Here is a 17,422-nt window from a genome sequence, read left to right on the forward strand (position 1 = left end):
TCAGAAAAAAAGTTTGGGCTTTACATGAGTAAGTAGAGTACACAGTAGAAAGTCATTGATACGTTCCAGTTAAATACGTTTTCCCAGCTCCAACATTCGCAATTGAGAACACAAAAAATGACACAATAAACCTATGCTTATTTCTTACCAGTTCATACGTTCTCAAAAAAACAATTTTTTTTTGGCACCAATGTTCCAGTACATTGCTAAACCGCGATCGTATGACACGTTTTCCGGCCACTAGATCCCATGTAAACCAGAAAATGCGCGAGGCGCACACGATCCAGGACATTATACAGCTGCCCATCACGGCAGCTTCGCCACTGCCACCCACTTGTCTCACGTGAAAACGCTGACAGGCATTCAGCTTCTCATTTCGGTACCAGCAAATCTTCTCCAGGGTCGTTGCATGTGGCATTCACAACATTCACAGCTATCAATGCCAATCCTATTGCGATAAGCATCTTCAACTATGTTTCACAGCGTGTGGTGCCAAGGCTCCAGGGAGAGGGTAGGGAGGGGGGGCATTCTTTTTCGGGCAGCCACATGCACCTGCCTGGGCCACTGTATCACGACCGCTAAATAAAAAAAAAAAGGTGCAGCCTGCCGCGTGCATCGAAAACGCTGTCATCCGCCACGGCGCTGCCAGTCGGGAACTGTTGTCTCGGATCGGCATAGAAAGTGCATGAGGAACGCGCTTTGAACGCCGTCGCCCGTGGAAACCGACGCGTCTCGTCCCCGAGAGCTAGCGCCGTTCGGCCCAGCCAAGCAGCCGAGAATGCAACTACGGCTGTTACGTTTGCTCCCATAGCAACCCGCCTGACGTGGCAGGCTGCACCTTTTTTTTTATCCAGCGGCCGTGACTGTATCTTGAAAGCCATCTGCAACAGGGGCAGAGTCAGCCATGCACTGCATTTTCATGGCTTAGTTTGCGTTGATGTGAGATGCAGCATGAAGGTCAATTTGCTCACTGCTGCTGTCGCGCTTCCTCATTCCAGCATTTTGACGATTTCTGCGGTCATCGAGTGAGATGTGTTCATGTTTGCTAGTGCGCACATGACACTATACTTGTTAACTTAGTTTGTATGCCTATGTTTGCAAGTTTATACGGCCAATAAAACTACTATCCTTACTTCGTATAGCTGTCCACTAATTTCCTATCACAATTGATGCTTCACCTTTCGGTCGAAACCACGACTTCTTTAAGACGTCTGTTTCAGTGCCAACTGCCAGCAGGAGAAGAGAAATGCGTTCAGCGTGTGCTTACCTCTCAGCACAAGTGGAGGCTTCTCAGGGAGGCACGGGTCCTTGTAAGAAACGATGTAAGGTGTTGGTGGCCGTCCACACTTTCTCTGGTGGCATTGCTGCCAAGAAAAGTCAGTTATAAATAGTATTTTTAAAGGCATGATCATCAACAACAAATGTGGCGAATGACATAGATAGCTGCTCAATGCACAATTAACTGTGGTTGAAGTGATGTTTTGTGGTGAAAACAAATTTTTTCTGGCAGGGCAAGCTTTTACATTATTCAGTGCCCATGCTAAATACACCTGTGTTTGCAGACTGTTTAGGTGCAGAGCTTCTTTGTTAACTGAAATGCCCCAGAAACTTTTTAAACAATTCATTAGCAAAAAACAAAGCTTCCATTGTAGTTGTAGATATAGCTGCTACTTGCAATCCATTCAGTGAAACTACACTCTGTGTACAGACATCTGTTGTCATCTGGGCCATACGTAATGCATACCCATTACATATTGGCACAACATAGGGCATGACATGACAGGCATGATGCACTGTGACCCATATTTTACAGTGTTACAAGTTCTACATGAGAAGAGTTCTAATGCAGATAGTTCTGAGTCTTCAGAACAGTTCAGTGAAAGAAATGCATTAACATTAATGAATTCCATGATCAGTGTGTGCAATTAGTTTTCAAAGCTATGGCTACAGGCAGTGTAAAACAGATGGGAAGACAAGGGACAGACAACATAAGATGCGCTGCCTGTAGCCATGGATTCATAGCAATTACCGTGATTGCTGTGTTTGCTAGTTTAGAAGGTGCACATTTGCCATACATAGGTGCAAGAAAAATTTAAAGTGCCTTACAAACAAGAATGTACCGAAGAAGAGACAAATGCAAATATAGTGGTATGCCTAATTTAGCCATTCACGTCACAGTGTAGCTACCGAGAATGGGCAGGAGCGAAACTAGGAGATGGTGCTGGCTGGAAATTACTGGCAAAGGCAGCAGAGGTACGACAATCTGACGGCAACAGTGACACAAGCACCGCTGCATTCCATGATACTAATCTAGTGACAACTACACTGCAAATTTTTTATCAAAACAAAGTGAATGCGTTCAACTTCTCAAATGTGTGTCTGCAAAAGGTGCGTCATCCCTAGGTACACTGAGGTCAGGCTCGCTGGGATAGAGTGAGAAGCAGAGCTGTGTACCTAGTCAACAAAGTAGGAGAAAATTGCAGGACAGCATGCATGAGCCTGGGTGATGCTGCACACCTCCCATGTAATTACATAAGGAATCTTGTTTTGTCTGTTTTTCAATGCAAAGTGTGCATTACCTTCTACCAGGCACTCGGTCGGTGGTTGGGTAGGCATGTTCCTGTCTTGCGAGACCAATGGTGGGATGAGACCAATGGTGGGATTTGAACCAGGGTCCCCCAGTGCAATACTATTTGGATGCTCTATCCATTAGGCCACAGACACAGACGTGGAAGGAGTGTACAGCCGCCATCCTTACCACTTTTCAACTAGTGCCTCGAGATTATTGGCACGTATCCATCACATTGCACAGAAACAATCTGCTTATAAAAGAGACAGCAGCTGTTTTGCTGACGGCTCGCAGGCAAGAACTCTGTGATGCTACAGAGCATGTGCAAAAGAAGTGGCACACGGCGCAAGCAAAGCACAGGTATGCCATGATGCAAGCACCGAAGTGAGAGCATGTCCTGGCACAGAAACGAATACCCAAATGCTTAGCATAACCTTGTTCCAGCACGAAGTCGACCTGAGGAGCTTTTTGCCAATGTGCTACGTGCCAAGTAAAATGGCACGCTGTTAATGATTGTACCGGGATGCATTAGCTCATAGAATGGTCATCTTTATGCCTGAACTGACACTACATTTAAAGACATCTTTTATTTAAGGGCACGTTTTGATCAAACTTGCATCACTTATGCACTTTGATTTAAATTGAATTCTGGGGATTTACTTACCAAAACCACAATATGATTATGAGGCATGTTGTAGTGGGGGATTCTAATTCTAGATTAATTATGACCACCTGGGGCTTCTTTAACATGCACCCAATGCATGGTACATGGGCATATTTGCAGGCTAGGTGCATGCCAGCATCAAGTAACTGCTGACGGAAAGACACACAAGCAAAGTTTTATGCATCAGCCAATGCTGCACCTTTCTGAAAAAAAATTTTTCGAGCTGTATTCTGAAGACAGTTACTCGGAAGTGCCAGTTGAGAAAAAATTTTCTGCGACAGAGGCTCATGGTCCCTACAACAGGAGTAATGACACAAAAATCTTGTGTCTCACTTTCTTCCTTCGTTAACTAGCTGTGAACTAATTATGGTACAAGACCTCCACTTCTAGAACATCCAACAAGTACCTGCTACTATTTAACTATGTATGTAAACACTACTACATATGTAACTGAAAAATGCACTCAGTGCAGTGCAGCTTTGGACGTGAATCAGGAAGCTGATTACATCACAGAAAATGCAAATGGTGGTCAAGTGATATCGCAGACCACTCATGCCAGATAGCCTCTTCCATCCTTTTTCATAGTGAACACATCTGTGTTCAACACAACCTTGATCTTCTGCCATGGCTTCTTTGGGAACACAAGAATCCCTTATCTCCTTCTCTCCCCTCTTATCCAGTTGACTGCTCAGTACAATCAGCTTTCAACAGCACGATGATGGTGCAGGTGTCAACCTGCAGGTGCAGGTGGGCAGGTGCAGGTGTGTGGTAATATCTGACCCCCACCTCCAGTTTCCTTGATCACCCACACCTTCACTTTCAGTGGCAAGCCAACTTTTTTGGTGTTCTGGTGTACAATAAAATAACAAGGGCAGTTGTGAGGCCGCTGAACCAATGACCTTATCCCTTACCCAGTGATAAAATAACAGCTCAATTTTTTTTTAGCCAAGAAGAAACAAAAAGAGAAGATGGCAACATCTTTATTGACAAAAGCCACACAACCTATTATACTGCAGCAATATACAGTTAAACCTCTATATAACAAAGTAGGTAAAAGCGGCAATTTGTTTCGTTACATCAAACATTTGTTGTATTGAAATTCGACCTATCATGCAAATAAGCACAGTCGCTGATCTATTTTTTTTACACAGAAAGGGGCCACAGAATTTTCTAAATTATTGGAAAATTGAAAAAAGCAAATTTGTATTGAGAAAACAATTCATTGTAATTAATTTGGGAGTAGGCGACGAACGATAGGGTTTTGTGCCACATCGACGATATATTCACATTGGCGGTACGAATTAAGTGAAGCTAGTATGCTTTCGCCCGCACTGCGACGACGCTATCATGAAAAGCGCCGGCAGTGGGGAGCGAATGCTCCGTCCGCCTCTCGCTCCAACGGGTCACCAAAACTCAAGGTTATGCAACCTCCAATACTAAATGGACGGGAAGATATCTTAGGTGATGCCACGCCATCACGGCACACCCACTCTTTAAACACGTGGCAGATTATCTCTAAAGCCAAGACAACATGTACGGTTGCAAACGTGCACCTAGCGCCTGCTGCCCCTCACGAGGAATGGTGGTTTGCATCCACAAAGACACACGACAGGCCATCAGCATGCACTCACAGGGCTCACTCACAGACACCTTGGCAGACGCCGCTTCGTACTTTGTTATTGACAGTGTTTCTAAATGCTTTGATACCTATAAACGTAATTGTTATATTTTTATAGCTGTTAGATCAACACAAGAAGGAAAAAAAAAATTAAATTATAGGGTTTTACGTGCCAAAACCACTTTCTGATTATGAGGTGATAATCAGCGCAGTGGAGGACTCCAGAAATTTCGACCACCTGGGGTTCTTTAACGTACACCTAAATTTAAGTACACGGGTGTTTTCGCATTTCGCCCCCATCGGAATGTGGCCGCCTTGGCTGGGATTCGATCCCGCAACAATGTGCTCAGCAGCCTAAAAAAAAAAAAAAAGAAAGAAAGAAAGGAAAGAAGAAGCATTTTCTTCCATGATATAAATCTGCTTCACTGAGAGTTGAATGTACCGCGCCATAGCTCCGTAGCCAGGCTCGCCGACGCGAGGCAGTCCAAGTGTGCGATAACAGAGAGGAGCTGTTCCCCGAGATCACGCCGCGTTTCGATAGTGCGCGAGCCATGCAGCATCGTCTGCAAGCGTACGTGTGGTCTGGGCTTAAAGCAGGGCACGCTGCCGTGTATGCGCTCAGCGGCGCTTACAGCCATGCACAGCCACGACCCAGACGTGCCCCAGATGCGTGCCAACCCCCCCCGCCCCTCGCGCGCACTTAAACCCGTTACTGCGAGCTCGCTCCCCTTCCCCTTTTTCCTTCTGCTAGCGCGGGAAGGCGGCACTCCTGAAGCCACTTTCACTCGCACCTATAGCACAAAGTGTGCTGGGCGCGATAGGATCGTGTCGCACTTGAACTTTATACGGAACATGATGCAGGTCCTCTTCCGCGGTGGTTCTTGTGGCGCCGCGTGCCATTTGACAGGTGCGTTTGCAAGTAGCCACTTGTAATTCAATCATTTGACCATCTGCGTCTGTGGAAGTTTCCATTTAATGTCTGGGCATATCTTTGCGGCGGAAGCGAAATTTCGTTATATTGAAATCACATGCAAACACACTTTGTTATATTGAGGTTCTAAATACATGGTGTTCTATGGCAAAAGGTTATGAAAAGCTAAATACTTCGTTACACTGTGGTTTAACTGAACAAATGGTTAATAATTCTCTTTCTTACCAGATACAGTCGCCAAATGATTTCTCGGACTCCAAAAATTAGGACATGCTCGATTATTCGGTATTCTTCGCGGCACCGCCATTCTCCCTATAGACCATAATGTATAACAACTGCCGAAAGTTCGGACAACTTGCAACCCCTCGTCTGATTTTTCGGACACTCCTTGAGCCAACTCGATCTAGAGCACCATACACGGACTCTGACCGGTGCATGGTTCGACTTGCTGAACACCATTTTTGTTTTGAACAGAGCTTCCTTCCTGCTCCACGAAGTGGCGCTACTGCAAATTCCCGCTCATCATCATCTTTCTGCCTGGTTCGATAGAGTGGCTACAGCAGTTGCTGTCTCAGCTTAGTAAGCCATGTCAAGACAATCCATCAGCTGATTTGCTTCATCTTTGTGCACGACGCTGCGAGGCGACGTTTTTCGTTTGTGCGACTAGTGTCGGCGTGACAGCGTGGTGGTGTTTGTGTGCTGTGTCGAGGTTGTGGTGATCCATAGAGAAGCGTCGCATCAAGTGTCTAATGGCGCCGACAGTGCCCGTGCAGACTGCACTGGGGAATGCCGGGAAGCGGATGCCGGGGGGCCTAGGATTTGTCGTCTTCCAATGTGCTCCCTACTGATGCTGAAAATGTTCTGCCGAGACCTGCGCAATGGTTGCATTGCGATTCCGGACACCGTCTCACTTGACAGTTTCACAGGTGCTGACACTGCTGTACTGACATGTGCAGAACTCGACAACCGCAAGATCATTTGTCAGGTTTCTGCTACACCGCCAGACGACGACTCCAAGTCTGCTCCGAGGACTCCGAGTACAAGCAGTGACCGTACGACCCTCTCCAAGATTCAGGCTTATCTGATTGCGCGTAAACGGAACAGCGTGCAATGGCGCGTTCATGATTTCTTTGAGCCTACTGCCGAGCCCGAATAAGTGCATAGAAATAAAGGACTTTTTTTTTCTTAATCCGCTTTCTTGGACACCTGTTTGTTCGGACATTTCCGCAGTCCCCGTGAGTTGCGAATAAACGGTCGGTGATTGTACTATCTGTTCACAGTATATTTTCTCTATTTGTTTGGAACACATACTACATAGAGTTTCTCACTACATTACCTAGAGGGAAATCTGGCGCTGCTGCGCTGTGGTATGCATGGGAATGCCGGTATATTGTGACTTCGGATTGGCATCGTTCTCGTAGAGACAGGACACCTTGAAGACGCGCTTGGCAAGTACCGTTCCGTCTGTCACAATGATTCATTTTCTACTAAAACAGCACGTGAAAAGCTGTTTTAGTTTTAATATTGCGCGAGAACATGTTTTGTTTAACTATGAGAACTTGTTATTGTGTGTACGACTACATGTTACGTAAAAGGTATCAGCGGGCCGCTAAAGTTGGAGGACAGACGACAAGGTTCGCGCTCGCTTTGAAACAGTTGGTCGTCTGTTCTTGCTTTTCTTTGCTCGGTCATGCATTGTGGGTGAGTAAAGATGTAATATGCGTGAATGGAATCATTTTATGAAGATTTTACTTTGAGAACGCGTTATTTGCGTAGCCATATCCACGTTTTAGACGAAGCCTTTTACAACAGCAGCCAACACGAGCCTCGCAGACACATATACCGTCATTCCCATGACGGCACGGTGCCCCCTTAAGAAACTCCCATAGACGGTGGCGCCAGATTACCCTCTAGGTGTTATAGTGAGAAACTCTATGACATACTATATACAATTAACAGGAAAGGGAAAGCGAGGAGCAAGCTGGCAACTGCCACCGGAAAGGGCACAATGCCTGCCTACTCTTCAGAAGGGAGGTGACAGCAACACAGAAATGGAAGATAGGAAGGAGGGGAGGAAAAAGGAAAGAAAGAACAACAGGACAAACCTAAAGAATAAAGCAGAACACATATATTTATATTTTTTCAAAGGTAGCCCATATATAATGCACTCAACAGATTTGAACAGGCAATGGAGGCTTGCCAATGAGTCTTGAATGTAGTAGTAGTCATTAAGTTGGTAGAAATTCATTCAGCTAGAAGCACATGGCACCCATTTAGCAATTTAGGAGCCATAAAAAAAGACAGCAACATTAGCATGCAATACATTTATGGACTTTGACTTACGTGGCCATAATGCCCCTGGCGACCGCAGTTGTAGCAGTAACGTTCTTCTGGAGGCCGCACCTTGAGTTGAACCCGCACAATGGGACCATCCTCGGTCTACAGCAAGGGAAAAAAATGGTTCTGATCAACTCATGAGACGAGTTATTTTTACCGATTAAACCATGGCACTGCTTAAGGAGGAAGAAGTGCAAATTTTTCTTGGTAGTAGATCTCGTAGTCGCAGTACTTAATTGCACAGCTCAACTGCAGGCTGCATACTTGACCTATGAAGAATTAATGTTTTTCTGCAGTTTACACATCCTGAAAAGTTCTGTGCACAGCTTTGCAATAAATTTTTAAAAAATTACCTTTTCTTCTTAACCATAGCTTTTGCCTTAAGAGACAGTACATATCTATCTAACAAGAGAACAAGGCATGCACATTTTGTTAGTGGACCTGGTAGTTTAACAGGTGATGCTCATAGAACAATATGAAAGCCCTCAAAACAACAGGGAGTCATAAGTTCACCTTCAGCACTGACATCTCGCAGCAGCTCTTCAACATCCCCATCAGCTCCAAATCACTTATCTGAGCAATGCAGAGGGAGCTCCACCAGTTACCATGTCATAACTAACCTAACCTAACCTGGCCTAACCTAACCTAACCTAACCTGGCATAACCAAACCTAACATATTAGTCTGCAGAGGTTTTCCTTATCACGATGGCCCCTTTAGCAGCCATATTTTGACGTCGAAGTCTTGAGCTGTTCGTACTAGCGCCTTATTTTATGTTCCTATCGTTATGTCTTAACAAGGTTCTACTGTCTACCAAAGTGATGTTTTGAGTGAGCAAAGCAAGATTTCTGGACAGCTGCAGTGTAACACAATACTTATCTATAAAATGAATAACATCTCCAACCCAAGATGGCTTATTACCCAAAATGAATAACATCTCCAACCCAAGATGGCTTATTACCCCCAATGTTTCAGGCCCAACTCAGCTCCTCCAGGAATTAAACAACGAATGGCAAGCAATGCAGCTTTATAGAAGATCTTGATAAAAGGGGGAGGGGGTTTCATGTAGGCTGGTAAACTCGTTTTTCTGGTATGGATGACAGACAAGGAAAAGGAAAGGTGCCAAGGTATCATTTGTAGAATCCTATGTGCTGACTGCCAAGTGACAAAAACTACAGAAACAGAAAATCTCAAGGAAAAAAATCAATCAGCACAATGTCAGAACCTTTGCTCGAGAACACAGTGCCGCCATAGAACATACGAAAGACGTCGACCATAAAATTCTTTTCCAAGAAACTGAAAGCCTACAAACAGAGACCCACCCACATAAAAAGCTGTTACTAGAGTTGCAGCACTTCCAGAACATACTTCAATCTTTCCCAGTGCAACTTTCCCATTGTATACATTCAGTCTTCTCTCCAGAGCAGAGAGAGAGGCAGCACAGAACAGTAGCCCTCTGCAGCATCACCACCTTCACTCTCTAATCCTGCACACCCTTTCGCCTCTTCTTTCATCTCCCCAGTCACTCATCCATACCAGAAAGACAACCTTGCCAGCTTACATAAAACCCTTTCCCTCTACTATAAAGGCTTTCTATTAAGTTGTGTAACTTGTCATCTGCCATTAAACTTCAAAAGCAGCCAAGCTGGCCAAAAATATAGCAAAACAAACGAGACATTTAATTCTCAAAATGTACGGCTCCCAAAGCATATCTGATTAAGTAGACAGCATTTTCTGGGTAAAGCAGAATTTTTAGCAATGCCTTTTCTTTACGAGAGCTTTTTAAAGGGGGTACCGACATGATATTTTTGAATTTTTTTTTTTTCGTTGAATGGCGGTCCTAGACCTCTGAACCCTACCAAAATTATGTTTGATCCCTCTTTCATAGGAATCAGCAGAACACGAAAGTCAAACATGTCTTCACAGAAGCTGTTACATGGTTGCTAGGTGAACCCACGGTCCACTGCAGCGAAAGGCGCATGATTTCAGGTCGGCTACCATGTTGCAGGTTTGCATAGCGAGCGGGGTCCTGCTGCCAAGTTGCTTCAGCGTAGGTATGAGCATTTTGGTCCGGCTCCGTAGTGTCTTGGGCAGCCAGTTGAGTTGCGACGCGCTCAGCTTCAGGAATGCGAGTGGCAAAGTTTGCAGCGTGTGCAGTGAACACGTTCTGCTTCACGTTCGCATGTCTCTCGCCAGACCAAAGTGAGATTCGCCCGTCAACGCCATTGCCTTTCTGCACTGCTTAGCACAGCAGTTTTCTTAGTTGGGGCCATCGCAAGCGAAGCAGTAGGCTGCGTGTAAGCACTGCTGATGCATGTTAAAGCTGCACTCCCTCGACAACGAGGCGTCACAGGTTAATCGAACGCGAAACACAAACTATGTGCGGAAACTGCGTTGTCACCTCAGCAGGTGGCCTACACCACTTACACCAGGCTACACTACAGTGCAGCCTCCACTGCGCTGAGACTACCGAAACGCTCACTGTTGGTGCTCATCAGTGTCATGGTGCAGTACTTGGCTTCAATGCTCCTAAATGACAGCGCCATTCCTGTCGAGAGATAACATTTTTTATGCGCCCACGCTGATGTCACAACCGTCACAGGAAGTTGATAGTGGACCTCAGCATAAAACACTCTTGTATTAAAAATAGTGACAAGCCTCAAAAAGTGCCGTACATATTTTACTATAACAGCTTTTCTACAGCCAGTTTCGGTTTTGTTTCCCAGGAGGATAGTGTGTCGCGACATCATGACACAGTATGTGGTCCCGCAGGAGGAGGACACTGCGACATTTTGACACTTACTCCGGCTCACTCGGCCGCATCGTATGCTGCTACTCATTGTGAGGGCCGAAGTAGCAGCATGTCAGATGACTGGAGCAAGTGTCAAAATGTCACAATGTCCTGCACTCACAAGACTACATATTACGCTATGACACATTAGAAACAAAACCAAAACAGGCTGTAGAGAAGCTGTTATATTAGCATATTTAGGGTGCTCTGAGGCTTTCAAGTGTTTTTTCTAAGGTTTAGAGGTCTAGGGCCTTCATTTAAAGCAAAAAATAAGTGTGATGCATAGTAATAAGAAAATAGAAAATGGAATGGAATGTAACAAAATATGGTAAGATGAGGCGTATTTTAATAAATCAAACCTCAAACTTACCGTCATGTGGTATCGCCGCCACAAGTCAGGACAAAGCTGCAATGAATCGGACAATGTAAGAGCTTTGCTTGAGCAAAATTTTCACCACACATATACACGTGCACGCAGCTGGCATTTTAACATGACTTAAAGATAAAAAAAAGCACAGATGAGCAATAATTTGTTCGATGAATATGTTCTGTATGATCCACAACTGGCACTCTGATTCACACGTTACCTAAAGGTAAATAAACTCTTCATTCAGCAGTAGATGTTTCCATTATGTGAAAGCATTTTACTGACACCAGCCCTAAACTTGACCAGTGGCACTTGCAAGCACAACGGATGGCTGATTAGGAGGCAAGTAAAAGGTCTTAAGGTTGAGAATGAGGCTTAAAGATGACAGAATTTGGGGACAGAATCTATGTTTCGGGCACATGTTCAGGCTGCTCAAGTTTCATCTGTTAACCTTTTCATTTCCAAATTATGAAGTTAGGTAAAACTTGCATAGTTTCAGCCGTGGTGCTGTACACAGAGTAAGATTATTTAAGCCTACAGAATCAACAATGCAAGTTATGTCACAGCATATGGGTACACACTCCAACCAAAGGCTAACCTTGTGCTAGCTCCTACAATGCAGCTTCCTAAAAAAACAAACTGGTAAAGCAGCAATGCAGAAGAGTATGTATAGCCCTGAACAGGGCATGTGTCCATTTTGAGTCATTGTTTTTGCATATAATTTGGCCCTGACAGTGGCGTGCACATGACGTGTCTCATTGAGATAACTGGTTGGTCATGGCACTCAAGAAGGACTGAGAGATGAGGATGCGAACAAAACATGACATAGCACAGTGACATGACATTTTCTTTTTGCTTCCTCATCTCTGAGCCCTGCTCATGTGTATGTTATGCATGCAACATGTGCATCTATATTGAATATTTCTTTTTTCGTGCACACCTTTGCACCATCACATAAAGTGCCACGGCTTTTTGTTCCCTGATGATGCCCATTATAAACAAGAGCGACTTTTCATGCTTATGTTCCTGCTACCATTTCCAGAAGCAAAGCAGGCTGCATCTCCACACAGAAATGTTGCAGCTAAAGGAAACACTTGGAACTGCAGCCATGTTGTGGTAGCTACATCATTAGTCAGAACACACTCGCAAAGTGCACAACGCAGAAAAGACAGCATGACATAGCACTTACATTATCAGAGTGGCCCTTGGTGTTACATATGGTGCATGAAGGCAAAAAAGTCTCTTTGCACTCAGCCACTGTGTGACCTCGCTCATAGCAACGAGAGCACATCCGTTGGGGACACCGCCCGCCATCATGACCCAAGTCTGAGCAGTAGAAGCACACTTTGAACTGCAAGGCAAACCACGGTATTAGAACTTCACCTTGTGCCCCATTACTGCACTAGCTTCAAAGATAAGGGCATGAATTAACAGTGAAGCAAATGCCAGGTTGTTTCAATGTTAATTCATGCCCTTATCTGGGGGAAGCCCTGTTAATTCATGTCCTTGTATGAGGAGGGGCCACTGCAGTATGTTAGCAAGATATTTTGAGTGTGGCAATGCCAAACATGGCATCGTGCGCTAAGCAGTCCATAGTCATCTTACAAGTTAGTTATAACATCTTCCAAGTGTATAATACACTTCAGGTACCTTTGTGGAGCATCACGTATGGAGGTGACGGAGGAGAACAACCAGCAAATAGTTATGTCTACTGGTCAAAAGAGTAATACACTCATCTGCACACCACTTGCAAAATACAAGACAATTAATGAGAAAATAAAAGAAGCAGGTGCTAATGAGCAAAGTGGATAATTAACAAAACCAGGTTGGCTACTATACAAAAGTAGGCACAGCCAAGTGAGTTGGCGGGGTAACATGATGAAACAGCGCAAAAGACAAACACAGTGCACCATCTTGTTACCTCTTCTCCCTGTGTTTATCTTTAGCATTGTTTCATTGTCATGCTATACAAAACTAAACATTGGGAGAGTCGGTGTAAATTTTTCTGATGAAATGTGTCTGCAGCTACACAACTACAAACAGGCTACTATCACTTGGTGTAATAATCATCAGCTTTGAGGGGAAATAATAGCTGAGGTGTATTATGTATAAAAGTAAAGAGAAGGCTTTTGTATCTGGATGATTCCTGTTCCCTTCCCCCCGCTTCCCCACCCCCCAGTTACTGTTCAGACTGAAACGAACTTACCACATGCTGACAGCACTTGTCATAGCACAGGGCTCTTATTACTATCGGAAAAAGAATGACAGATCTTATTATTACTTGAATAATTTAGACATGACACATTCACCATCACCATAATCATCAGCCTATTTTATGTCCACTGCAGGACGAAAGCCTCTCTCGGCAATCTCCAATTATCCCTGTCCTGCACCAACTGATTCCAACTAGCGCCCGCGAATGTCCTAATTTCATCAACCCACCTAGTCTTCTACCGTCCTCAACCGTGCTTCTTTTCTCTTGGTACCCATTCTGTAATGCTAATGGTCCAATGGTTATCTAACTTGAGCATTGCATGACCTGCCCAGCTCCATTTTTTTCTCTTAATTTCAATTAGAATATCGGCTACACGCGTTTGCTCTCCGATCGAAACCACTCTCTCTCTGTCGCTTAATGTTATGCCTAGCATTCTTCATTCCATCGCTCCTTGTGTGGTCCTTAACTTGGTCTCAAGCTTCTTTGTCAGTCTCCAAGTCTCTGCCCCATGTGTCAGTACCAGTAAAATGCACTGATTGTACACATCTCTTTTCAATTATAATGGTAACTTTCCAGTCAGGATCTGATAATGTCTGTCGTATGCACTCCAACCCATTTTTATTCTTCTGTCAATTTCCTTCTTATTGCCAGGGTTCCCTGTCATTAATTGACCTAGGTAAATGTTCTCCTTCACAGACTCTAGAGGCTGACTGGTGATCCTGAACTCTTGTTCCCTTGCCAGCTATTCATCATTATCTTTGTCTTCTGCATGTTAATCTTCAACCCCACTCTTACACTCTCTCTGTTAAGGTCCTCAATTATTCGTTGTAACTCGTCTGCAGTGTTGCTGAATTATTTTCTGCAATTCTGATGTATTTTGCATCATTTCTTTAGACATCCATTAGCTAGTATCATTACACATATGTTCTGTGGTGGCGCTGTGTTATGTTTCCTTTTTTTTTGCACTGATGTCCTGAGGGCGGCTTACATGACTGCCTTGTGTGCACATGAGGGCAATGTTCACTGATAAAAGCTCTTGATTTACAAGTTCAGCATATATCCTGTTGCTGCTTTGTTGTCATCTCCCTTAGTGAGGGTTTTCGCAAGATGACTAACATCAAATCATTGTTAATTGTGCACTTTAATTTACCATAATAAATGACCCATAAGGAAAAACAAAACCTGTGCATCCAGTGCCAGCAGCTTGGCATCAATAGATGATTTCACGAGTTTTGCTGTAAAGCACGCCAGCTGGCTCAAAGGCAACTATGGTAAGAAGCATGTGTTTGTCTCCCTGCTAGTCAAAACCGCGCTGTTCTGTTTCAGATGTGTTTGCACTATGATAAACAATCCAAAAGCAGGAAGGTAAGAATAAAAATATTCTATAGCATGAGTGGGGTTGAAGATACACACCCCCAGCTTCCCCCTAAAGTTCACTGGAAAAATCCACAATGGCATTCTCCCCTAAGTTGCCCTGAATCCAAGTACAGCGGGAAAATGTTGAGGACTACTGTCATCATGCTGCAGCATGTGGTGAAATCGGTTGATTACGCATGAGAAAATTCAATCTACGAGTGTGAGAAGCTGTTTGGCCTGTGGCACTTCATGGTGTTATCGAAACCAGATCACAAGCTTCAAGGCCATGGTACTCGGAAGAAAAAAAGAAACCGATACAACTTCCAAAACTTTACAATTGCACAACTGTGCACACTGTGGAGACACCCGACTCTCTTGCGTCCTCCGATGTTATTTTCCCTGCACAACGCTTGAGTCTCCTGGAATATTGCTTCCCTGTGTGGCATGTGCAGCACTATGAGATGTGGCGGGTGATCCGCTGCTAATGCCACTGGACGGCGGTGCTAGTTGGACGCAAAGGGAAGTAGCCTCCTCCTCTCTGGCTACAGAAACTCAAAGCGCAGAGACAGACCACACAAGCGCGATGAGACGCTTCAAGGGACCCTCCCTCAGACACCTTTTAATTCACTTGTATGCGCCTCTATTCAAGAGACTTCACCGGCGAATGACTCGGGAGTTGTAGTCTAGCATGCAGTGAACATATTCACTCAATATCCGATCACAGTCAGTCAGACTTTCTTGATCAGCATGTTCCATTAGTTGTCATTCGGCTAGCCTGCTTATTGCACAGAAGGCACCAAAATTCTCTTTGGTTTGTTTCCACTACTATGTTGGCATTACTTTGTTGCAAGAGCACGATTGAGATATCCATAACACAAAACTTGCATGGTGATTGGGATGCAGAAAAACAATTACCCACCGATCTGAACACACATCAGTCTCAAATTTAGGCACACACTAGTTGATTGTAGTTGTACCTGCACGTGCAGGCTGCACTTATCACTTCTAGACTGCATGCAAAGTAAGCAAGGAAATTCTTTTATTGCCAATGCCATGGTCTATCAACTTTTGACTCTGGTTGCAAGTGGTGGTAACTGGCTACTGCTCACTCAAAGGAATGGTCAAGTTGAACCTGCTGATACATTGCCCAAAAGTAATTTTATTCTGCTGAATTATATTTAATTCATGGTACCTCCATGGTAGCTTGAGGGGGTGTCTTAGCTAATTCTGTTGCAAATGGACCAACCTCAAATACATAAGCACATGGGAAGCTTTTCAGGGAGAAGGATAATGTAATGCCCCTACTGGCAAACCTCTTCTCCCTCCCTCAAGGACACCAATGTTACATTACACAGCCAAGAAGATACAGCACCAAAAGCCTAAACATCTGGCATAAGTTTATAGTCTTTACCACTTCTAAAGCTAAATATACCACACTTCAGCAGAGGTCAGCGCCATAGCAATGCTTGACAAAAGCGTGGAATTGTTTCAAGAAATGCCCTTTTTGCAGACAGCAATGCAATTTCTGACCTATGCCCAGCTACTGCTCAAAATGAAACCAGCTTACTATATGCCTAAAAGTGGCGATAGAAATTGTCTATAGCATGATGCTTATGTGCCTAACTTTGATGAGATAACAAAACATAACTATATTAAACCTCATTGCCCAGTTTTATATATATTTTCCTTACTCTAACCAAGCAATAGTACACTGCTTGCTTGTGTTTGAATTATTAAGCTGTAGATGTTTACATGGAAAAGAGCAAAAAAAGTATATTACTTATACTGAAGAAATATATGAACAAGACAGTGAAAGCTTACCTTTGGCTTACGGCAGTACTTAGCCAAGTGCCCCATCTGATCACACTTGTGGCAGTGGATGTTGCCCGCAGTGTGATATCGGAAACCTCGGCTATTGCGGTAAAGGTCTTCGGCATCCACATGCCACAGGCCAGCTGCAAGCAGTACACAATGCGTCTAAGACCTGAGAGGCTTCAGCAAGTCGATTTTTGTAACACATACAAGCAAGATTCTTTTTTCTTGCAGAGCACATTCAGCAAATAGAGAACTGTAGCGACAAGATTTCATGTGCTAACGACACCTAAAAGCCAAGAGTTGGAGCTAGTGTACCATCTATGCCATATCTCCAATGAGGTATCTGGAAAAGCTCACAGACAGTATAAAATTTTTCCATGTGGTTTACTAGTAAAATTTTGTGTGGAATCTACAAAACATACAACAGCTGCAGTTCTCAGTATTATACAGTTAAACCTCGATACATCGCACTTCAGTATAATGAAACTTTCTATATAACGAAGCATAGGCGCTGGCTACTGGGAGGGGGGTTCCTGGGCCCAAACCCCCTTCGGAGATATTAGGGGGGGGGGGGGGGGGACTGAGCCCGCCCCAGCGATGACAAAGCCTAGCCCCCTCCCCTCCCTACCTAACATGTAATTGCCAGAGTTTCGTCACCCACATCATTTGAGGTTTCTTTTGACTAGGCTCGACTTTTGCACATAAGTTTTAATGTGGCAGATGGCTTACTGCATCATTGTTGGTGTGGATGTGCAGAGAT

General features: G+C 44.3%; 1 protein-coding gene across 1 annotated transcript in view; it reads right to left on the bottom strand.

The window, feature by feature from the left end:
- Positions 1-17,422, bottom strand: part of LOC135905918 (zinc finger CCHC domain-containing protein 7-like) — a 32,697-nt gene that overhangs the window by 7,916 nt on the left and 7,359 nt on the right. The window contains exons 2-6 of the mRNA XM_065437039.2: positions 16,669-16,802; positions 12,466-12,627; positions 11,280-11,315; positions 8,126-8,221; positions 1,268-1,364 (exon numbers count right to left, since the gene is read on the bottom strand). Coding sequence (XP_065293111.1) covers positions 1,268-1,364; positions 8,126-8,221; positions 11,280-11,315; positions 12,466-12,627; positions 16,669-16,802 — 525 coding nt within the window. The remainder of the gene's footprint in view (positions 1-1,267; positions 1,365-8,125; positions 8,222-11,279; positions 11,316-12,465; positions 12,628-16,668; positions 16,803-17,422) is intronic.

The sequence above is a fragment of the Dermacentor albipictus genome, chromosome 1 (genome assembly GCF_038994185.2).
Source record: "Dermacentor albipictus isolate Rhodes 1998 colony chromosome 1, USDA_Dalb.pri_finalv2, whole genome shotgun sequence".
NCBI lineage: Eukaryota > Metazoa > Arthropoda > Arachnida > Ixodida > Ixodidae > Dermacentor > Dermacentor albipictus.